Consider the following 24,225-nt stretch of genomic DNA (forward strand, 5'->3'; position numbering starts at 1 on the left):
CAAGGACAGAGTCAGTGTTATAGTAACTATGGACTTTGTACCACACTGTCTCTTAGATTAATGGTGGTGACAAAGGCATTTTTTTAATACAGTCAAATAAGAATAGCTTTCTTGACAACTTGTAATGATTCCAACATGTGCATACATACATGCACACACACGCACGCACGCACGCACGCACGCACGCACGCACGCACTCCTGAGAAGAAATCTAATCAGGTTAATTAAATGAAAACACCTGTGAGGGCAAATCCAGGGCAGTGTGGAGGCTTTCAGTTGATCCAGAGATTTGGGGCTTGAATCTGCTATTTTTTCCCACTAGACTGGAGAGTTAAATATTAAATGCATCATTGAGGTGATATAATAATCTATGGCGACTATGGTGTTACGACTATGGCAAATTTTTTATATATTTGGAGAAAAACCATTACAAGCAACATTTTTTTTATGTCCATGTCAATGACGTAAGTGTTTTTGGACTAACAAGGGATAAAGGACAGATCTGTGGAGACTAATCTCCTAAGGCAGACTTCAAATTTTAACAGTACTATACTACTATATTGAATAAGCCTTGGCCTACTATGTTTCAGGGTGCTGTCTTGGCTCATTATCACCACATCTGAACGTAAGATTGTCCCTTACAGCGTAAATCAAGTGTACAAGAACAGATGTTGTGCACACGTTTCCACTCAGCTTACTACTTTTTCATTTCTTGTGGTTGTCATGTCAAGACATGTGTTTACTGAATTCACTTAAAGTGATTTCTTCATATTATTTAAAAGTTGAGTGTGTGGGAGCCAACATCCCTAAAAGCTCTTTGAGCTCCATCCCACTCACACACTGAGTTGAAGTAGATCCTGATGCAGTACTATCTGCACCCTCAGTCTGCAGCTCTGCCTGTTGTGCAAAAACTCAGGCTTATATCAAAACGTATGAAGTGGAAAAAGAACACAAACTCTACCTTTTTAAAGTCCAGGGGTTTGAAAGGAGCAGGAACTCTTTTACACATACAGCATCTCGCTGGTTACATCGCCTAGTGTTGTCCATTGTTGTGTCACAACAAATTAAAGAAGATGGGGAACCTGGATTTACTAGAGGATGTCAGAGAGCACAGGTGTAAACCAATTTCACTTTTTGAATGTCCACACCGATTTTTAGTAAAGAAAAAAATATTGTAATTTATTTAATATATACTCATTTGGTCGGCAATGTTCATGGCAGTGGTTCACACCTAAGCTCAGATCGAGAACGGCCTATTCTTCTTTTGTAAGAACTTTTCATTTCCTGTTTTGTGTCTCTATGGGCCTTGTGATGTATTGACAACCTGAGTATTATTTCTTCTGGTCTCTGTCCAGTACTGCTACTACAACAGTGAGCTGTACAGGGAAAAGAAATTTCAGAGAATGAGTGGATAAACCTGTTTTAAGTTCATTACTACCAGATTTAGCTGCAGTCAGACTCTCCACGTGGAGCTGACATTGCAAATGTTTTGGTTTTGAGAGACAGCTCCTGCAGAGAGCGTAAAGGAGAACTATTAATTTTTTTTCCATACCACAGAGCTCACATTTTTTTCAGTCACCGCCCCCATTTGCTGATCACTGGTCATGTCAAACTGATGCATTGATCTGCCTTCAGGCCGCACTGTACTATGATGGGATGGTCATTTTCTGTGTACTTCAATTTGATGGTTATACTACAGGGTATCTTTAATAAATAATGTTTAGCAGTAGATTTAGTGGCTGGGTAGTGATGCTGATTAATTACTCAGAAAACTCTTGTGTCAACAGGGCCTTGGTTATAAGACTAGATTTTACAATGACGATGATAATGACAATAATATTTACTGTGTTGGACAGGTGGTTTATTATGGTGCTGATGCAGAGACACAAATTGTTTTTGGCAGAGGCAACTGCAAAGAGAATTTATTTATCCTGATGATTATAGTTCGTTCTTCTGGGATTTTTATATACTTGTGTTTACTATGTACTACTGTGTAGTCTGGCTGATGAAATGGCTTGAACCAGTAAAGTTTCTTGTTGATGAGACTAGAATTCACTCACAGGTTGTAAGTCATACTCCGAATGTTTGACTCACTGCAAGACTTGTTCAATTTTCTAAGAGAGGAGCGACGGTAACCAGTCTCATGAGGAGAGAGCCTCTAGTTTCTGAACCAGCTCACTGAGAGCTGCAACACTTCCTGATGCAGTGCTATCTAGCTCTCTCTCTCTCTCTGCCTGCATAGCCCTATTAATAAAAGCTGGCAGTGCTGCCCTGCGCTGCACTATATTACAGAGTAGTAATGTGTTTTGTCAAAGAGAGGAATATCTGTGTGTGTGCGTGTGTGTGTGGCTCAGTGGGGGAATATTGCAGCTTCCAGGGCCCTGTTGTAATATAAGAGGGACCACAGAGAGTATCACAACTCTAAATCATCAATTACCTCTCTCGCTCCCTGCTCTGCTTTTCCCCTCCGAGTCTTCCTCTTCCTCTCTCTCTCTCTCTCTCTCTCGCTCTCTCTCTCTCTCTCTCTCTGTTTCTTGCTGCAGTAAATACAATGTAACCTTGTCATCAGTGTCCCCTCCACCTCTGTTTCAATTTGACAGTGAAAAATGCAGCCACAATGAGTAGCAAAGCGCGTGGTTGAGTGTGTGAGTGTGTCCATCTTTCTCATCTCTCACTTTCATTCTGTGTATCAGTGTGCGTGTGTGGTGTGTTGTCCAGGGTTATCCAGTAATCATTTTTGTTTTGTCCAAGATTGGAAAATAGGTTGTGTGTTTTCTTTCTGGATCTTTCACAGATGTATATAGTTGCCCCCCCACCCCCACCCCCACCCCCCACACACTTAACACTTAATCTGTTGGACAGTGTCACACTCACAGCTGTGTGTGTGTGTGTGTGTGTGTGTGTGTGTGTGTGTGTGTGTCGTTCTGCAGCAAAGCAATCCCAAGGCTAATGTGTTGAATCACAATCACTTGTGCACTTTTTCCCCGCTGCATTTCTTTGGCCTTCCCGCTCATATTATTCTCAAGGTCTGTTTGAGAGGTTAAGATGGGTACGTGTACTGGGGAGCTGTGTGTTTGAGAACTTGTATTCTTGTTTTCTTGTTTTGACTTTAACCCCCACCCCAATTTAACATTTGTAAGCTGTATATTTTGGCAAATACACTTATTCGCTCTCTGGGGGGAGTTACATGAGAAGATCAATACCACTCTACCATACTGTATATTCATTAAAAATTAGAATATATTAATGTTTCCAGCCTTGTCGCAGAGCTAAGCTAACTGCCTCCTGGTTGTAGCTTCATATTTAACAGGTAGACATGAGCACGCTATCGATCTTTTCATCTAAGTCTCTGCCAGAAAGCAAATAAGCCTATTCCTAAATGGTTTATAACATTCTGTTATGTAGTTGTAACCAAATACAAAGACATTTTAAGTATTTGTGACTATTTGTCAAAATGATAACTTCTCTGAAGCCTCTGTAACTGTTGTATAAACAGGTCATAAGTTATTGATGACATAGCTGTAATCAGTGATGTGCATGAACACGTTGAATGAACACGTTCGTATTTTTTGTGATCACTGAACTGAACGGATCAACGGTTTCGCAAATGATGAACTCACGTTTTACAACAGTTTTACGACACGCCGCATGATGTCTCCATAGACACAGCGCAGCATGACTGGTGCTAGCGGTACAGACGCATCTACTACTGCTGAGGCCAGATTGTTTGAGCATTTTAAGCAGTTTCATGAACAAACAAGTGAAGACTCAGACGGATTATATTTTTATACAGATTTTAAATGTAACTCATGTCTGTGATTCCTCGGTGGTGTACAATAATTCATTTAGTTGGACGTGGCAATGATTTGGGGCTGGTGATGGATCGGTTGAAGGAGGTTCTATTGAAAATGAATAGCGGCTTATTTATTTTTAAAAAACGGAACAAATGAATGGGAACTAGTTCATTTTTGAAACTGTGAACTAAGTTCAAAATTTAAAAAAAAATAAACATGAACATTTTCATCTGTATGAACTGAACTTTGAACTAGTTCTTTTTAAGTGTGACCTGGCACAAACACTGGCTGTAAATAATTATATATAATTACACACATTCAAATCCTTAGTGTTTGGCATTTAAGTCTTAATGATAGATACTTAAATACTTTATTTACTATATTTTATTTTGATTACAAGTTTCCTATATTGTTGATCATCTATCTGTTTAAACACGGCTACAGTTGCTTTAGCGCAGTTTATTTATGTTTTTGTCAATAACTATACCAGCAGTGTCCTTATATCTGCTCCCAACTACATTATAGTGTGTTATAAAAGGGGGTGGATGTGTTAAAATAAAAACCCTATTCTTTTTATCAAGTCATTGAGTCCTTAAAGTTTTTGTTATTGTTTAAACAAGTGAAAAAAATTCCAATGGAAACCAACTTGTTTCAACTGTTTTCTAAATTCACTTTTCACTTCTGCATGTTGTTTAAAGATGAATCCTTTTTTTTTTTTGAATCTTGAAAAATTGAAATACACTTGCAGCACTGGCAGATTTTTTCACATATCATATCTCAATATGGGTTTTGTGCAGCTGTGTCGTCCTACTTCCCTGCTTTGTGTGTGTGCTTGTCTGTGTGTTGAAGTTTCTGTGTGAAAGTGACTGGAGAGATATTATCGCAGATGTTTCGGGAGAATGCACATCAGCCAACATCTAAACAACAACACATCGTTAATCATATGAGGCCTGTCCTCTGTGACCCTGTCCTGTAATTTGTAGAACCTTTTTAACAGTGTTAACTGTCCTGTTTTATGAGCTCTCCACTAATACTGAAGTGCAGAGATAAATCACCTCAACACTTAATCCATGGCTGTGTTTTGAATCGGCTGTGTGCATTGACCTGCAGAGAGGTGGATGAAGGGGAAATGGGGCAGGAGATGGAGCAGCAGGGTGGCCGGCTGATATAGAGGCTGTCCTGTGTCCAGGGGGTTAGAAGCTGCTTCTTTGCACAAATCAAATTTATGTCCACGGCTGTCAAAGCATCATTGAGCCAGACAGCAAACCCTTATCTCTTTGACCTTTGGTTTAATGTGTTTTAATGCATTTTAAATATTTTGAGTAAAAAAAGACATTCCTTGTCTATGTAATGTGGCAGATGAAGTGCTTTTAAAAATGAATTGACTGTAATGGACTAGAATGAATAAACAAGACGAATCCACAAGTCAAAAAACCTGATTATAAAGAATATCAGTTTGTCATGGCTGAAGGAACGTGTGAATTCTTTCCAGTTGCCATCACAAAAGTTCACATTAGCATACAAATGTTGCTTTTCTATCTTTTTATATCCTAACAAACTGTCCAGTTACTGTCCGTACTGTATGTTAACCACAGTTAATGTTGTCATAGTGATTTCAAACCTCCTTGTTTATGTTTTGTTTAGGGTGTTGCTGGAAGCCCTGGCTCACCTGGTAGAGACGGCCCCCCAGGAACAAGGGTAAGATAATAATATCAACTCTATGGATTACTGTTGCACACTGTAATTGTATTATGTGATCCTGTATACGGTGGAGCATTGTATTGTGAGCTGCATGGATTTATTTATCTATAGTATCTGATATACTTGACATAAAGATGGAGATACTGTATTTAGAGATGTAGACAAAATGAGTCTTTTTTTTAATTCAGTTTTGAGTTGAATGGTGCGGACAAAACCACAATCTTAAAAGTGGGTCTTGAAGGCAGTTACTTTGTGTAGATGGGAAAAAAAAATCATATTATGCTCAAAGATAAATGGATATGATATGATGATAGCAGCACATTTTTCTGCTGACATCAACATTACTAGTTCTAGAGGGTGTGCTAAGATGAAAAGTCCATTTGGAAATGGTTTGGAGAAAAGGTAGGTAGGCATGGCAACACACAACGACATAGAAATAAAATTAAAAATAAAAACAATCCTTTGGAAAATGCACCTTTGCCAGATGTTCCTACTCCAACTATCAGAGGTTTTTGAAAATTATTATCAGCGATTTGTGTATACATATGGCAAACATGTAAAAAAAGCAGACAATGCAACATTTAAAAAGGTGAAAACATTTGTACTGTATTTGTTCTTATTTTAGGTAATATTTTAAATGTGCTTTACGATACACACTCAAACAATAGTTTTTCAAGTCTCTTGTGAAAATATTTGATACTTTTTCAGCTGTGTACAGTTTCTTAATGTCCAGCTGTATTTGTCTGTTTTGGGTTTATGTTCCTTCATAAAACTATACAAGTCGTCCCCCAGTTGTTGAAAACGGTGCGCACTGCCTGGCTTTTGAGCACAACATGCACAATGGATGCAGTCCCACTCGTGAAGGCTCTGTGATACCAGCTGGCTTTACTTGATGCTGACAGAGGAATCGGGCCTTACAATACCCAACAGGGCTGTAAATACCAAAACAGAAACGCAGCCAGAGGGTAATGTCGGCAAGCAGAAAGAGGAGGTTTTATCCAAATGCGTAATATGATAACAGAAGAGTTTTGTCCTGGCCTTGCTTCTGGCGAGGTGAAAGACTTTACACATAATCTATCTGCTGCCTCTTCGCTGGCTGACAGGAGTCTAGACGCTCCCCTCTGTGGTGGGTTTCAGAAGAAGTCATACATAGTTCTCAGGCTCGTCATGTGCTTTCCTGTGGCTAGAGTTTCCTCTCACATTGCTAGATAGATTCTGAGTTAAAAGGAAAGGAAAAGATTCATTCAAAATCTTATATTGGTTTAATTAAAGTTGCCAATAACAGCTACTACACTGCGAAATGACATCCGTGTTAAAGTCTTATCTGCTTTCCATTGGGACTTTTTCATTTGTTGCTTTTAAGCTGCAGTGTGCTCATTATTTATTTATTTTTATTACTGGTGCATGACTATAACAGACATAGTAACCAATGTTTTGTTTGTCTGTTTTTTTTTCTGTCCATCACAATTTTGATATCTGTTTTCTAGGGAGTGAAACAGGCTGACTCACCAGTAAACGTATAGACTGGAACATGGCCTGAGAATGAGTCAGATAAACTTCATCTTAGCAACCAAAATGCCGTCTCCCAAATACTTCTCCCTTTTAGGGTTAGGAACTTGCCTCATATGGAATTAGAGTTCAAGGCATAGGTACATCTGATATTACATCTGTAAGCAGCAGGTACTAAAAAAACAAGCACACACGGTGAAGTCTTGAGGTTAAAGGCAAAAGTGACTGTTTATTAGCCATAGTAGAGGTTCTCAGCTCTTTGGAGGAAAACAAAACTCTCCACTCTGACTGAATCCTGTCAACATGGTTCATTTCTATTATGTTTTTGATACAGGAGTTAATGTAGATAACTTCATCACCAATGGTCAGTTTGATGCCTAATATATAATGGCCTAATGTACCATCCAGTTTTTCTTGTTTAAAGGAACTAATATAAAGAGTGTACATATCATCGTACCGTTGTTAACAGATTTGCACAAATTAGCAACCACCATATCTGAACACTGAGGCTGCAGCAGATCTGTCTAAAATGTGGATATGAAAATGAGTTCTGCTACTAGCTGCTACAGGCTGGCTCCAAGAACACTGAATGTATTTGAGTAAATGGCAAGACTTCAAACTTTGATTTAAAAACATCAAGTCAGTACGCATTTTTCACAGCAGACTTGTCAAAGTAGGAAACGTACTGTGTCTCCTAGATTAACCTGCCAGTTGATTAAACTCTTTTCAAGCTACAACTTGTAGTATTTTTATTGTAGCGGGTGGTGTTTAACAGTTAGAGCAATGGTGAAAATGCAGACTGAATCCTACCAACCTAAATCTTCAAGCTGATCTTTATTACCGTACATTACCACACACATCCTTTTCACATATTTTGTTTTTTATTGCTGGACATTTGGTGAGTCTTTATTTACATACTTGAGCTCCGAGTTGGTGTAAATGGGGTTCTCACATTCTCTGTTACAGATAAACCAAAGCAAAAAGTTACACCAGTTGTAAGGAAAACAAAACTTTTTACAATTTTAAACACACTAAACCTCAGTGCTTTAATGTCACAATTCATTAAGCCATACTTTGTATTTAACTGAATACAGTCGTCTTCAAATTCCGTATCACAGAATACAGTGCATGCTTACTAATGTAATTATTGAGTGTAATCATGTGAAATTACTAATCAGGGAACAATTTTAGCTGCTGTCAATTGGGAACCGTGTCCCCTTTGCAGCACTGATTATGTCGGGCCTCCCACATTCATATTTCATCAAGATGCCACAGATCTGCTGTCTATTTTATATTTGTAATTATTGTAGAGACTACGAGGATGAAAAAAGCATAACGTGTATGTTTGTAGAATCGCAAAGAGCTAATTATAATTTAGTTTCCATACGAGACAGGAAACATCTCAAATCAGTACTTTTATCACTGCAGTTAACGTCACACACTGAAGCCTCCCGCAGTGTGCTGGGACTGAATTCCTTTCTTTTTTTTTCCTTGATGCATTGAAAGCAGTTGGGAAGGGGGAGCTGTGAATACTGATAAGAATTGATTCACAAGAGGTTATCAATGCTACAATGCTACAGCAGTTTCTGCTTTTACTGCTATTCATTTGACAGTGATATAGAATAGATATAGAATATAGCCAGTTGAACAATAATTATGAACAAGCAGCTTTTGAAAATCCCTGGTGCTTGTGCTGCTTCTTGGGGATTGCCACATGATGGGGATTTAACCCAGCCACTTGTCTGTATCATCTGATTTGTTGAAAGGAGAAGAGGGAACATAGATAGCCCTTTGATTCACATTAAAACTTATCAGCAAGAGTCCACTGGGCATAAAAACCATACAAAACTTTTTGTGAGGTGTATACAAGCCAAAAACAGCCTGTCGTGGAGGGAAAAAAGAACACAAGTCTGGCCAAGACTGTAGAGTACCAGCCAGTTAGATCAGTTGAAACAACAGTAACTGTCTCCTAGGTACTTAGTTAGTCTATATCACTGTGAAATGGATCAAGGAAAGCTATAAATCTTTATTGTGTCACTTATGCTTGCATTACAGAATTTTTTCAACTCAGGACCGTACTGACTAGATCTAGGTTTTCCCCAACATCTAGGCTTGTAAAAACTTGAGGATATACTGCTGACTTGTAAATCATTCAACAGAGAGAAGGTACAGTTCTCATCACAGATGGACTTGAACATTCAAGCTCACGTCAAAGCCCTTTGCAAAGAAAGTTTAGTTTTGTTAATAGAGGTTACACAGAGAGAACCTTTACACTGTTTGTGGGTATTTCTGCATGCATACAAACCTCTGAATTAGATTAGCCTTGCCCCAATTTCTTAGACTATAGGTCAGACCATAAACCGGTTGCTGCATGGCTTCCAAAATATAACAGCAGTGATGCATTTTTTCATGAGTCTGACTCCTGTGAAAGAAGGCTCAGGACACAATTTCTTATTTGAACCTCAAACAGAGAAAGTTTAACAAAGTGTGGATAGTCAGTATTTATGGCATGTGTGTGTAATTTTGACATTGCATTATGATCCAGCACTCGATCGATAAACTACATGTCTAAAATACTTCCAGTACTGGAGCTTTTGGTGTGATTTACTGGGGAGTGTTTATAGTGTGTCACCAGGCGGACTCCTGTCCCAGTGTCACATCAAATGCTTGTTTGGTTCACAGCAGGAAATTTATTGAACTTATTTTGTCTCAAGACTTATGTCTTCTTGTTCCAGATGTGGTTGAGCTCAGTCTGAAAGCACTTCAAAGTAAAAAAGTTTGTGACGTGATGACACTTGAATATTGGTTGGAACTTCTGCCTCCTCCAGAGTGCCATTAGTGGGCTGACCAGTGTTTACTGTGTGACTCCTGAGTGACTCGCTGAGGAGTTTTCTGATGTCACACACTGGCTGAGGTTTTCAAAGGCACTCATGCTTATGTTATTGTGTAGTGAAGACAGATTCTGTTGTGCAGTCAAACACTTGGTATGGTTATATTCATTTGGAAGGTAAAGTTTCTCATGAGGATTTAACAAAGAGGATACAGTTGGTGTTTTGGCGATCGTTTAGGATGTTACACCTCGCTCGCAGATGCAGTACATCATCCCTCTTTTTGTTTACCGAACTGGTGTAGAAACTGCATAAGCAACACATAATATATCTAGTATACGTGCCAAGAAATCAAAGAGTCAACTGCACCACATGGACTGTTTCATTTATCTTTTACATTTTTCCACCTTCCACAATTTCAGTAACATTTTATCTACCACATTGTATCCTCAGTTGTTTCATATTGTTTCTTTTAAGTCATTTTATTGTTTTCATTTCATGACTTGTGCCCTCACTCAGGCTATATTGAGAACCATATAAGGAGTGTCCATGTTGAAAGGGCATCAGCCTCAGTGTGCGACCACAAAGTACGACAGACATCCAAGCAAAAATGAGAGGATTAGCTGAACCTCAGGTTAAACTGTTTTCCAGGGCAATGTGATGCTGTGTTCAATTTCCAAGCTGTGTATTAATAGCAATGAATTTGTTCAATCTGAATGACCCATAAATATGAAGACACAACAAAACCATCATCATGTTATTATATATCATGTTATTATATGTCATACATTCAGAAACCTGGCCTACAGAATTTTCATAGGTATGAATGTTCCTTCTAAAGGGAAAGCCGCAATTTCTTTTTCACGTGTTCTTTTAAAACCACAGCGTCATGGAGAAGACATTAAAGGGCAGAGATGTTTTTACACACCTTGAGGCAGCTAAAATAGAGATTATGTAAAAGTCAACAATCTTATTGTGAAAAGCCTTACAGTCAGGAGGAATGCACCTGTGTTTTGTACAATCTGTCGAAAAGTAAAACCAGACTTTTGATTCGAGGCAGTTGTTGGCAGATTGAGGTTGGATGACCACCAGCAGAAGTCGCAGTAACTCAACAGCTACTGAGTTTGGTTTCCGTCAGTAATCTGTATATGAACTGTATTAGAAAATAATACAGTCAGTTTAGTTTGGTGACTTACAGGAAATTCCTCAGGCCTCCTAGAAAGGGTTTGTGCAAAACAAAATTCAACCTACAATAATGAAAGTGCACATAATATTTAATATACCGAGTTTATTTCACTGTCGCTCTTACAGGGTTTGCCGGGAAATAGCGGACCACAGGGACGACAAGGACCTCCTGGACCCGTTGTGAGTCTCTTTTGTTTTTATGTTCTCAGCATCATTTTCCTGGCAGCTCACCCTCACACATGGACTGACTGATCCTTCTGCTTTATGTCACCTTCCTACTCCATCTCTGTCTCTTTCTCCGATTAACTGTCTTTCTCTCAGGGAACCCCAGGTGCACCTGGAGCTCCAGGATCAGGTGGGCCAGCAGGGTCCCAAGGAGATCAAGGGCTTCCTGTGAGTGGAAATGTTTTCATTTTTTGTTTTGCTAAGATTGATATGAAAATATCTTGGATACAGAATTTGCTTGAGACACTAACACTGCATTCAAATACATGTGATGTTGCTATGGCTGTGTAGGCTAGAAAAATTATTGTAACAGACTAACACTGGTATTGTGTTACTGTGACCTGACCTGAACCACAAATTAACAAACTAATTAACCCTCACACAAAAAGGTTTAGGACTTTAAATGTGTGTTTGATTTGACCTGTTATGATGAAACCTCTGTTGTTGATTGTGAACTACTCTCACACATCCTGTCTCTGAGTCTGACATATCTTATCCAAATCAGCAATGAAACAAGGCGGACATGACCTCTCCACTACTTACTCTTCTTCCCTCCTCTTCTCCTTCTGATTGCATGTCTTTGGGTGTGTTTCTCCCATCATGCCTCCCTAAACTTACAGGGAGCAACAGTAACAGAGCTGCATCACGTAGCATTACAGGTTTGCTTAAATATAAATAACATTGTGGTTTGGTTCCAACACTGACAAGGTGCTCATACTTTGCACATTTTGTTTGTTTTTTCTTTCTCTGCTTCTCCTAATCGGAACCAGCCTGTTAGTGTTGGACTCAAGTCTTAAAAACAGCTATCATTTACTCTTTATTTAGAATTGCTAACAAGGTTGATCTGTATAGATTATCCAAAAGACAAATCTTAGTATGCTTGTCTCATGAGGTGACCTTTTAAGAAATAATAAATACTCATTTGAAAATCAAAATGTTAAAAAAATGTCTGATGAGTCATGCTTTAGTTAGTCCAGCAAAAGAAGAAGAAAGATGTGCAAGTGACACAAGACAAGCCCAGAAAAGGATGCGGAGGAGATGCTGGATTCCAAACTTTGTGTAATGCTAACAGGAACAGATGATACTGTGATGTTGGTGACAGCTAATCTAGTCTCAGGTCAGCTCTGCAGGCCAGCAGCAAAGTTTGGCTCATAGAGGGGGAGCTATAAATCACCTACCGACACACTCTTCCCCCTCTCCCACACACACACACACACACACACACACACACACACACACACACAAGCACACACACACAAGCCAAAAAAAAAAACCAATGAGAGATCACATCTGCCTCATCTCTGAGACTTCAACAGACACAAATCCCCCATGTGAATGCAGCTAATGCATGACTGCAACAGAATATGGAGTTTTAATCTATTAAACTACTAATACTAAAGTTGTTTTGGAATTTTAATTTGTATTAGTTTTTGAAAGGTTTGTCGGACACACATTGTTTTCAGAATACAGGAACATGTGGAACATTTTTTATATTATGGAGTCGGACTCCAGTACATCAATCTAGAAAAATAAAGAGAAATAGAGAAATAAATGAATTATTTCAGAAGGAAAAAAACAAAACAACAAAAACTACTTAGAGTTTAAGTTTTAAACTTTACCTCAGCTGTAAGTTGCTGATTCAGTTCTTGTTCTCCTCCCCTCAACCCGTCTCCAGGTTGCTGCCGCAAAAGAACATTTTCCCCTTTTAAACAAGTGGTTTTTTATCAGGAATAGCAACCATTTAATCTGCAGGGAAATATAACATTTTGCTTCGTGTCGCAGGTGACCTTAAGAAACCTTGAGGAAGTTGTTCCTAACAGTTTTGGTGGTGTGGGCACAAAAGTGCTTCTACACTGAGAAATATGTTGAAGGACAGTGGATTTATACCACCTGAGGCCAGATAGAGCGTAAAGATTCAGCAGCAGGACTTCAAGCGCTGTCAAATCCTTGACTTGATGTGCTGGCATCTAATGTGGAACCAAACTTTTCTGTTTCGGAACGACATAATACATCTGGAAATGTTATGCTCTATCTATCAAGATCAATATTCATGAAACTTTGTGGACAACACACAGAACAGGACAAAACATTTTTTATTTTTATATTATTGTACAGGTCTTTGCAAAATCTAAAATCTCTAGTCAACTGGTCCAAGCTGTCATAGTCGTGATGAGCCAGATGTGACGGATGTAGCAGCTAAAACCAACTTTGATTAGGTTTTTTTGGATTATAAACTTTAGTTTACCTGCTTTTTCTTTGACCCATAATTATCCCAAAACTCACCGCTGTTGTCAACAGATGTGCATACCTCTGTATTGAACAGCTGGCCTCATAATCGGTCAGGTTGTCGCAGCACTTGGTGATGTCCTGGGTGTGTGGCTATGAGTCCAAGTGTGTGTCTATCCTGGACAAAATACTGCTTCTGAATGTTCTTTTCCAATGAGTCAACCACCTGAGGGTTTTTTAATTTATCTTGCTTGACTTGGTAGTGAGCTGCCTTATGTTCGCCAGTTACAAAAGAAAAAAATAACAATGTTTGACCGTTTTATCATTCCACATTGAAGGGCTGTGGAAGACGAAAGTCATCATAAATGTACTTCCCTCTGTGGATAAACTGTAAAACATTTTGATAGAGAAAACATCTACTCTGTACTTTGGACAGACTATACATATACAGGGCACTGTGGGAAGATAGTTTTGATAAAATAATAACAGAAATCAGATTTTTATGAGAGAGAATGTCGCTCTTTCTGATGCCACGATACTTACTTTGGCTCCATCACAGTTTGATTTTGTTTTTCCATGTCACCCTGATAAGACAGCAGACATTTATGTGCCCACTAAGACTCAAGAGATCCAGACTGACACACAAAGGAGATCCAGTAGAAGACTTTTATTGTGGAGACCTGCGCTCCAATTCAAAGGCTGTGTCAAATGTTGGCACAGGCTTTCTATCATCTGCAATATAATATGCATATGATATGCCAGAGCTACACACACATTTTCTCTATCCACCAACACACACACAGTCAGTCAGTGGTCAAGGACATGTTTCCCCCAAGATAAACAAAGCTTTATTCAAAAGCTGTAACAACATCAAACTGATATTTATCATATCAGCACATGGTTCTATGGACAGGAAGTATTTGTCTTTTATTTGCCTCTGGATTATAATGCATTACTGTCTGATATGCATGCACAGGCTTTATGTGCTTGGCATATTGGTGTGTTCGTGTGTGCGTGCGTGTGTGTGTGTGTGCGTGTGTGTGTGTGTGTGTGTGTGTGTGTGTGTGTGATGATCAGATATGCATCTGTCAGCTTTACGGTGTTGGCAGTAGCAGTAAGCAAACCCATCCAAGGCGCAGACATTGTGCTTTGTTTGTGGGCACACTGGCTTGTGTGTAGTCTTTATGACACAAAGAACCTGGACACACATTGTCAACATTTAAATGCATTTAGTTATACCAGCTGTCAGATCAGAGTATTGAAAGGTTGTGTGTTTGAAGAGGTATGGAAAATGGTAAAGAGAGATGGGGAGGCATTAAAGGAGAGAGTGAGATGAGCATGGCTTTTTCTGAGTAGACATCCCAGTCGAATGTTTATTCTCCTCCTGTGCTTTTATGTTCCAGGGCCCTGCTGGTAGCAAAGGGGATAAGGGAGAAAGAGTAAGTCATTCCACACACACACCTCAACCACTGTTTAGAGCAAATCAAGTTTTACTGCTCCATTTTACTGTGGAAATATTGTTATTTCACTGAAGTAAAATGCCGACAATTTCTCACTAATACTCCACACCCTTGTTTTGAAGAAACCAATTACTTTCCAGTACACGTTTACTGTTTCTCGTTCGTCTTTTGCACAAACATTCACTTTATTTCTCTCTCTTCGCTCCCTCAACCTCGTTTAGAGCAAACCAAATCAAATCAGTGTTCATGGTTCAGATTTGCAGTGGAGCTATTTTTGCTGACACAGTAGCGAGGCCATCACTGCCGAGGGCTTGAGAGACACGCAACTTGCCAACTTGAATCAAACCTATAATTTCTGTCTCTGCTTCATTTTTATCAACTGTTGGGGACATTTGTACCTACCTGCAGTTAATTTTCGGTGCAGGGCTCAACATGAAAGACTTAGGAAAAAAATACATGAAAGGATTTTCTCCTCTGTGTTGTACATTTGTGGGGGGGTTGTCCAGTTTTGAATAAAGCTGGTTAGAAAGAGTCACAGACCGAGTGTTTCAGACAGTAATAACTGCACAGGGGAAAAGTAAACATTTTTTTGTAAAGCTTTTTTCCTGATGTATTCTTATATACATTTACAGTAATAGATGTCGCATCAAATGACTGAATGATGATGATGATTACAGAGCAAAAGAGGAGACTACCAGCTGTTGAATTCATTATAAATACTGGTTAAGCAGTGAGAGCACTTTGATTTAAGCAACTGTACTTTTGACTGTTACCACACAAACATCTTATATTAGAGATGTGACCAAGTGAGCTTTAATGTCTTAAAGCACAAATCCCAACTCAAATGACAGATTTAACAATAAGGGTCTAGTGCCAACTGAATAGCTAAAAATCAGTATCTTTTCTATGGATTATTTTGAAGGTGTATATCTGTGATTTAGTGTTGCACTTCTATAGAGCTGGAGAACTTGTCAAAGACACGTTTAAAGAAAGAGTGGTCAAAGCAACAGTGGCTGAGAGATCCTGACTTTAGTCTCTTGTAAACACTGGATCCTACATTTCCTAATGCATCTCAGTAGCGTCTTTTATGAGATGACATTATTTTTTTTTATTTTTGGAAAGCTCCTTCAAAGCCACAGAAGAAATTACACAACTTTTACTTACAGTTTACCTCTCATGTCAAGTACAGTACCTCTTTTTAAATGGATTTAAGGATCCAGTTACACTTATATCCGAAAAGCACAAAAGTTGGAAACCTTTCAGGTTATCAACTCAGTTCCAACTGCAGTTTCAAGGCACTAGATCCTAAGTTGAATATATAGTAAGGCTAGATAGTTCAGTCCAAAGAATCACCACCTCTGTCACACTGCCTTAGACCGAGTAGAACTGTTCTGTATGACCAGAACAGTTCTACTCGGTCTAAGGCAGTGCAGATGGCCATAAAGACATTTAGGTCCTTCCCTACCATTACTGTACCACATACTAAGTCATATAAAGCTTTTTGCAGTGGGCGACCTATCCCTTTGAAATCCTGACCAGACGGGGTCTTAACACTGTCAAATAGAGACAGCAGCAGTTCAGTTTGATGCATTTGTTGATACTTTTCCCACTGTTCCTTTCAACTGCAGTAAAAATGTTGATTTAAAATTTAGTGGAGGCACAGTCAAACTCAACAGAGTTATGCCCAGATCTTTATCTGATTAAATTTTGATTTATATTGTATAATTTTTATTGTGTAATTTATAGATAGCCTCTGCTTTGCTCTCAGCTATCTGTTTTAGCCAATATAAATATAAGGGGCGTCAGCATGTGGAATAAAGGTGGAGTGTGCTCATAAAAATACCCACAAAACACACACCCACCAATTTATCAACCACTGGTCTGGAAGTTTATTTTCCCGTGGTTGCTCAAATAGAAAAGTAGTATCAGTCTACTGTGTGGTTGGGTCCTAACAGCTCTTTGTGTCTTGTTTATTCCTAAGGGTGATGTGCAATCCCAAGCTGCTGTTCGAGCCATCGCACGGCAAGTGTGTGAACAACTCATCCAGAGTGAGTGATCAGTGGTGTTTACACATTAACATGAGCATGAGACTTTGTTCAACATGTGTCTGACCTCTTCTCGCAAGTTTAATTATATTATTAGATCTGATTTGGGATTAAACAACACCCAAAACTAAAAAAACGAACAAAAAAAAAACTGTCCCAAGACACCCAAATGGTAAATGACATCATTTCAAACCATTTTCCCTCTCTTGCAGGCCACTTGTCTCGTTATAACTCTATACTGAACCAGATCCCCGTCCAGTCTGCGGTGTCGGTCCGAACAGTACCCGGACCACCAGGGGAGCCGGGAAGGAGAGGTGCCCCAGGACCTCAGGGAGAGCAAGGTCCGTCCGGCAGACCCGGCTTCCCTGGTACCAGTGGCCAGAACGGAAGACCTGGGGAGAGAGGTGAGAGAGGAAGATGTGTTTATGAGTAAAGATGGGATTATGTAACGGACAGGACAACATGCGTCCAGGCCAAGACTGACAAGAAAATACACTTTGCAATATCCATCTATATAAATCTTAAATTCTCTGTAATACACAGAGTGATCACAGTCCACCATCAGTCCTTCACTGTCTGGGTTGTGTCAAGACACTTTAACTACATGCTAATGTTTATATTAGCAGTGAAAGAGGGGAAGACACCTGGGTGTTTATTAGTCAGACCTCACTGCAGTGAGCTGGTGATTCTCAAAAACTGTGAAAAAATCTTCCTCTGCACTAGAATCACTAATAATATATGGAAAAAATATAATACGCAGTAAGTCTTTTGTTTTAGAAAAACATCAATGAACCCTTTTTAAGGCAATTTATGCCTTTATTACAGAGTGGTTGCGGATCATGGTCTGCGCCTTAAACTCTTTGAATACCAAGACACCTCAACCTTTGGGTCTTCTGTCATACCTTACAAATGAAAAGGAAGTTGAAATCTCTTTATCTAACTCCACTGATTTTACACATTAAATCTAATTATAAGTCTTGGAGTACAACAGCGTATGTGGAAAAGTTGTATAAAGCTTTTTGTGGCTCCAGAGGGAGCTGAGTGAAGTCTGATAAATTGCCTTAAAGGATGTCACTTGAGTCAGCATCAGCAAAATTTCATTTTCACTTCCATCTCTACTTTTCCTGTTGCTGTGTCTTGAATAAATGGCACATAATAAAAGGTACCTCCTCGGCCAGAGCCAGTTATTTGGATAAAGGTATTTTTTGTGATATGACTGTCTAAACCTGTGGTTTTGTGATAAATCTGTATGTTGAACAGGAGCGTCCAGCTGGTGAGAGTGGTGTGGTTGAAAAATAATTACATGCATTATGTATGTAAAGTGGTGCATTTTCCTTGTCAGCTAGGGGCTTTTATTGTGAAAAGAATAGACAAATTGTTCATTTCTCCAGTGTGAGCTTCAACCTGCCTGCTTGTTTGCTTTATTTCATGGTTTGGCTTGCTTTTTGACTCACCAGACAAACTCACAGTGAGGGTCAGTTCACATCAGAAGACAGTAACTCCAATATCCATGAGGTCATTCCCCTGCCACGAGCCCTTGGACGAGAAACAGCCTTTATGAGGCTCCGTCTTCATCACTAAAACATGCAACCCACACTGATGAACCACACACTGGATGAGCCTGCACACACACACAGAGTTAGGAAAGCTGAGAGCAGTTGAACTTCTGTCAGGAAATGTCCAGCATGGTTACGTCCTCTTCCACAGTTCAGACCTTTGATTCTCCCCAATAACATTTATGATCTGCAGCCAGACACAACACACACACACACACACACACACACACACACACACACACACACACACTCTCACACATTACATTACTGTTTTACAGGCTGAACTGAAACCAGAGTCCGCCAAATATTACAGAAGATGTATGCTTCATGTAAGAAAATTACATACTGTATGTTGCTACTATCGCAGATGGTCCATGTAGGGCTGATACAAGAATCAGGAACAAAGCTGTGCTTTGGGTCGGAAGAGGGTCAATTAACAAACTAGATTCCATATGAAATATTGTCTTCAACAGAGAGAGACGATGTCATCACTGTAGAGAATAAATTTTCATTTGAGGTGCTGAAAATGTTTTCTCCTCAGCTTCATTGTGCTTAGTTCCTCTTTACCGATACAACTGATGAAAACAGTCATAAAAGCAGCAGGACAGAAAATCTGTAGATCACAGTTTTATGTGGTTCTCTAATATAAGAGTGAACGAAGAAAATATTCCATTAGGTCATTCTAACAGCTGCACTACTGGACAGCAGCACAGAGCCGGCTCTGGGTTTATCATACATTTTATTAGATTGATCATCCCAGCTCAATTTATCCAGCACATTTTCTACAATTGCGATTTGCAGTGTAATATAGATGATGGGATTGCACAGTGGTGCAATGATACTTCATTACAAGTGAAAGTCCTGCATTCAAACTTACAAAGTATTAAAAGTAAAAGTACTCAGTCTGCAGAAAACTTCTGTGATGGACATATTATTATACATGACATTATTAGATGTTAATACTGATACATCAGTTCAGACGTCGCATTTCACTTTTGCAGCTGGTTGAAGTGGACCATCTTTTTTTTTTTTTCTTTTTTTTTTACTTTATTTACAGGTAGTTTAGTCCAGTGGTTTTTAGCCGAGGATTTAGGCCCCTCCAAAGAGTCGCAAGAAATTCTGAGGGGTCACGAACATCACAAATTCATATTCCTATTTTGGACTCTTCCTATATCTTTGCTTTTTATGGAATATTGGATAATTTGACCTCGTTTGGCCTTTAACGGTTATTATATTAAACCATGTGACGTTTAAGGGAACATGTCTGATAACAAATGGACATCTGAAGGAGTCATGAGTAAAAAAGGTTTACATTTCTAAAACGGTTTTATTTTATAAGCTTTCACATGTTTTTTTTATGTAAAACCTTAATCTGAAAAATAACAAGTAACTAAAGCTGTCACATAAATGTAGTTAAAATACAATATTTCCCTCTGAAATGTGGTGGAGTAAAAGTATAAAAGTGAGATGTGACTTTCACCTAAATGAGGATCTCTTAAACTGTGTGTGTGCTTCCAGGTCTGTCAGGAGAGAAGGGAGAGAGGGGGAATCCAGGGGTTGGGAGTCAGGGACCTCGAGGACCATCCGGACCTCCAGGTAAGATACAGACATGGTCCTGAGAGAGCGCTTGATAAGCACAATGAACTGAATGCAGTCTCAATTCTCAGATAACTTTTTAAAATCTGATAATTATTCAGTTCTAACCATTTTGTTTTTGGTGTCTTCAGCTTGTGACCACACTGGAGCTACTGTATGTCGAATGTTTTTCATTGTGGTCCTCCTGAACAAAACCAAAAATATGTCAAATATTTAAACAATAGAATTAAATGACACAGAGATTTAATCCGTTTTGGATTTACTCTCTGTTGAATCTGTCTGAGAAAAGCAAGCAGACGTTTTGGACCATGAATATAATTCTCTGTATTGATTTTCCCTGTGCGGAGTTTGAGTTTTGTGTTATGAAAATATGTCCTCCTCAGGGCTGGGATTTTCTGTTTACTGTTGTGCGATCAATACTCACAGAACAAGCTGACAGAACTCCCTGGAAACTTTTCCGTGATCAGATAACTTTTTAAAAAATCCACAAACTTCAATGCATGAGAAGGGAAATATCTTCTGCAAGAAAGGTGTAGGGGAAAGCTTCCTGTATTCATCCACATTGCTTTTCTGGAATATTTTTGGGATGTTAATTTTAGCACTTAGCAAATGAAACCCTCAAAAATACTGATTTCATATTTCTGCTGACTGCTGAAGGGAGTCTGTGTAAACAGCAAACAGAAGCCTCTGGCTAAATATCAGCCAAGAGCTGTTATTCTTGCTCCTGCCCTCAGGACATTCACGTTCATCTCCCTTATCCGGAAATGACAAGCAAACGTTTGTTTCCCCCTAATTTTTTTAAGTCATGTTGTTACAGCAGCAGAGAGGGGGGATTTAGAGGAGATTGCAGAGGTGTTACTGAGGTGACAGCATGTACTCTGGATGGCACATTTTCAGTTTATTTTCCTCCCTTTTCTCTGTCTTCCTTTATCCCTTCTAACCAGGTGTCACTGCCAGAGTCGTTTTACCGAATGTTTATTGATGACGTGACTTTGTGCACTCACCCGTCTTTTAACACAAACATTTCCTCCACCCTCAGGCCTGCCAGGTGAAGGACGGACAGGCAGCCAGGGCCCACCTGGTCGGCCTGGTAACTCGGGGACAGCGGGGAGGCCGGGGAATCCAGGTGCCACTGGACCGGCTGGCCCACCAGGATACTGTGACCAGAACTCCTGCCTGGGATACAATGTTGGAGGTGAGCATCATTCAACTGCTATCTGTAACACTTTACTTTAACACCCCTTATTTAGCATTTACAAGCAGTATACAAACATTTAATAAATGGTACAAATAGACATTTTTATGATAATTAATTTAAATATAACTTCTACAAATACATTAATATATATTTTGTGTTTTACTCTACTGTCATTCATTATCTTTATGGGTGCCCATAGGTGGAGTTATAGTTATTGACAAATAAATTAAACACTTATAATAATATAAAATCTGCTTACATCTACATTATACTGTGTTATACATTCTCCATTAAATGTTGATATGGACTACTGCATGTAAATGCTAAACAGGGGTACCTCAAGTAAAGTGTTGCCTCAGCAGAAACACTCTGCTGACGACACAGGTCGTCTGGGTTACCACATTGAATGTAGCCAGACACACACACATGTTCTCACACCAGTTGAATGCCAAGTGATACCTTGAGCATACAGCATACTAAAATACAAGGAGTAAAAAAATGTCAGAAACACATAGAACTCTAACCCGCTCTTAAGTCCACTGTCAATAAAGCAGGAGAGCCTTCTGAAAAATTCATGCTCAACTTTGCCTCAACTGCTGTGAGCTTTTAGACACAAAACACACAAAATATTACAGGAATGAATGAGACACATGCTTCCAAAGTTGTTTGGGCTAAGACAGAAGAAGTTTGGGAAGCATTGCTGTAGGCAAATGAAGACAGAAGCAGACATGCAGTGTACACAGTATGTCAAATTCTGGCAGACAAAATGACATTTTGACTGGAATCATTTCCAAACACAAAATATCCAGACTTTACAAAAACATTCTTTTGTTGTTTATTTAGACCTAATTTGTCTTGATTGGTCCTTTTGCAACCGAGCATTAATTATATTCTGTCATTTCACAAAAATAATTTGTTCAAAGCAACCAACTACTAAAGAATTAATTCGGACATTCAGTGTTTTTTTTATTTGCTAATTTATTAACATAAACATCTTAAACCGTCCAAACCCTGCCCAGTCTTTCCATCTTATAAACCACCTTTTCTAAATATAAACCACTGAAATATTGTTTTCACAGTGACAGCCGGCTCTGAGGCGGTTATTGTTCTCATAAAGCTCTCAGAGAACTGGAGAGTAATCTGGCTTTTATAGTTGTTCCACTGTGAAGTTTATACATTCATGTCCACACTGATGGATTAAGATGTTAACTGTGTCACTGACTGAAGCTGTTTGTCTTTATTCAGATCTAATAAAATATGCTGTCTCACACACACACACACACACACACACACACACACACACACACACACACACACACACACACACACACACACACACACACACACTGGGCATCTTGAATATTCATGCTGATGATGACCTTGAAGCTTAATGTGTCCATTGTCTTGGGCCATCACAAGGACATTACACATCTAACAGCTTGTGACAAGTCATCCTGAAGATATATCATGTGCTAAAAGTAGCTGATGGATGAGACATTACTTCATCCATCAAACCAGATTTATTTTATATGAATTGATTCCAGTCATAATGTTTTTTTTAAGTCTTGACTTAGAGGAGTCTTGTCTGTTGTTGCAAGGAGAAAAAACTGCCTCCCTAACCACTTGAAAGGAAAGCTGTGATTAAAAGATACAGTATGAGGAGTGTGTTCTTACTTTCACAGCAAGCCAAATGAAATAACCTCTGTTCTTTTTTTACTGGTCAGTACGGCTGTTTTTGTTTGAAGGATTCAACAGTGCAAACCTTTTTACAGAATTGTTTGCATACAAAATCCAAAGATGTATATCACATTTATTTTTTCAGAATTACTGTTCCCACTTTCTTGGACTTTCTTGCATGTAAACAAGATGCAGTCATTTTTATGTAATTTTACTCACAATTACACTGTTAAAAGTGAAATTAGTGACTTTGTAAGTGTGCAGAGGTTAAAGGTGTATATTACTCCAAGAAATCTCCTCAAAAATGTTTGACCCCATATTACTCACAAGGCATGCTTTTCTTGGTATATTTTATTGACTACAAACACTCATGTTGTGCCTCTGTTTCTGTGTTGGAAGTCTTTATTTGTGCTTTCTTGTGTAAAGAAAGACAAATGGAGATCTGACACATTTTCCATCTTTCCAAACATTTTATATGAATGTCTAAATATGTATTTGAGCTGAATTCGCTGTAATAATTACTCTGTATGTGTGCATTTTCTTTTTCTAAAAGAGAAAAACAGTTTCCAAGACTAATTTTTTTTTACCTCCAAAACCGCAACCCAACAGCTGGAAAAGTGTCTATGGAGGTAGATTTGTTTCAGTATTATTTGTGTGAAGTGATCAACAATCTGTGTATAAATGTGTAATCTGTAAATATGAAAGACCTTCCACAAATACAAAAACTGTATTTGCAAATTCACATAAATATCTTGCAAATATAAAACAGAGTTGCAAATACACAAACAAATTCCACAAATGAAAAATTAACTTTAAATTATGGAGGTAGATGTTTTTCAATATTATTTGTGTGAAAATATCGACAACCTGTTTGATATATGCCTCACAATACTATGATACTATTACTATTAGACTTTTTTTTACCCTTATTCTACTATGACGTTTTTGTGCCTTACTATACTTAGGCGTTTTTTATGTCTTCCTATACTATGGCATTTTTTTATGACTTACTATACTGATATTTTATGCCTTACTATACTAAGACTTTATGTCTGACTATGCTATGACATTTTTATGACATTTCATGCCTTACTAAACTATGACATCTTTATTCCTTATTATACTGTGACATTTTTATGCCTTATTATACTATGACACTTTATACCTTACTATTACATTTTTATGACATTTCATGCCTTAATATACTATGACATTTTTATGCCTT

General features: G+C 38.6%; 1 protein-coding gene across 4 annotated transcripts in view; it reads left to right on the plus strand.

Annotated features, from left to right (window-relative positions):
- The window catches only part of LOC130172017 (collagen alpha-1(XIV) chain-like), a 140,662-nt gene that overhangs the window by 105,341 nt on the left and 11,096 nt on the right, over window positions 1-24,225 (plus strand). For all 4 annotated transcript variants that reach the window (XR_008828221.1, XM_056380408.1, XM_056380407.1 and 1 more), the window contains 8 exons: window positions 5,439-5,492; window positions 11,144-11,197; window positions 11,339-11,410; window positions 14,872-14,907; window positions 16,910-16,976; window positions 17,186-17,377; window positions 20,048-20,125; window positions 21,165-21,320. Coding sequence is in view for 3 of the 4 variants with exons in the window: in XM_056380408.1 (XP_056236383.1) it covers window positions 5,439-5,492; window positions 11,144-11,197; window positions 11,339-11,410; window positions 14,872-14,907; window positions 16,910-16,976; window positions 17,186-17,377; window positions 20,048-20,125; window positions 21,165-21,320 (709 nt within the window). In the remaining variant the exon portion in view is untranslated. The remainder of the gene's footprint in view (window positions 1-5,438; window positions 5,493-11,143; window positions 11,198-11,338; window positions 11,411-14,871; window positions 14,908-16,909; window positions 16,977-17,185; window positions 17,378-20,047; window positions 20,126-21,164; window positions 21,321-24,225) is intronic.

Source organism: Seriola aureovittata, chromosome 7 (genome assembly GCF_021018895.1).
Source record: "Seriola aureovittata isolate HTS-2021-v1 ecotype China chromosome 7, ASM2101889v1, whole genome shotgun sequence".
Classification (NCBI taxonomy): domain Eukaryota; kingdom Metazoa; phylum Chordata; class Actinopteri; order Carangiformes; family Carangidae; genus Seriola; species Seriola aureovittata.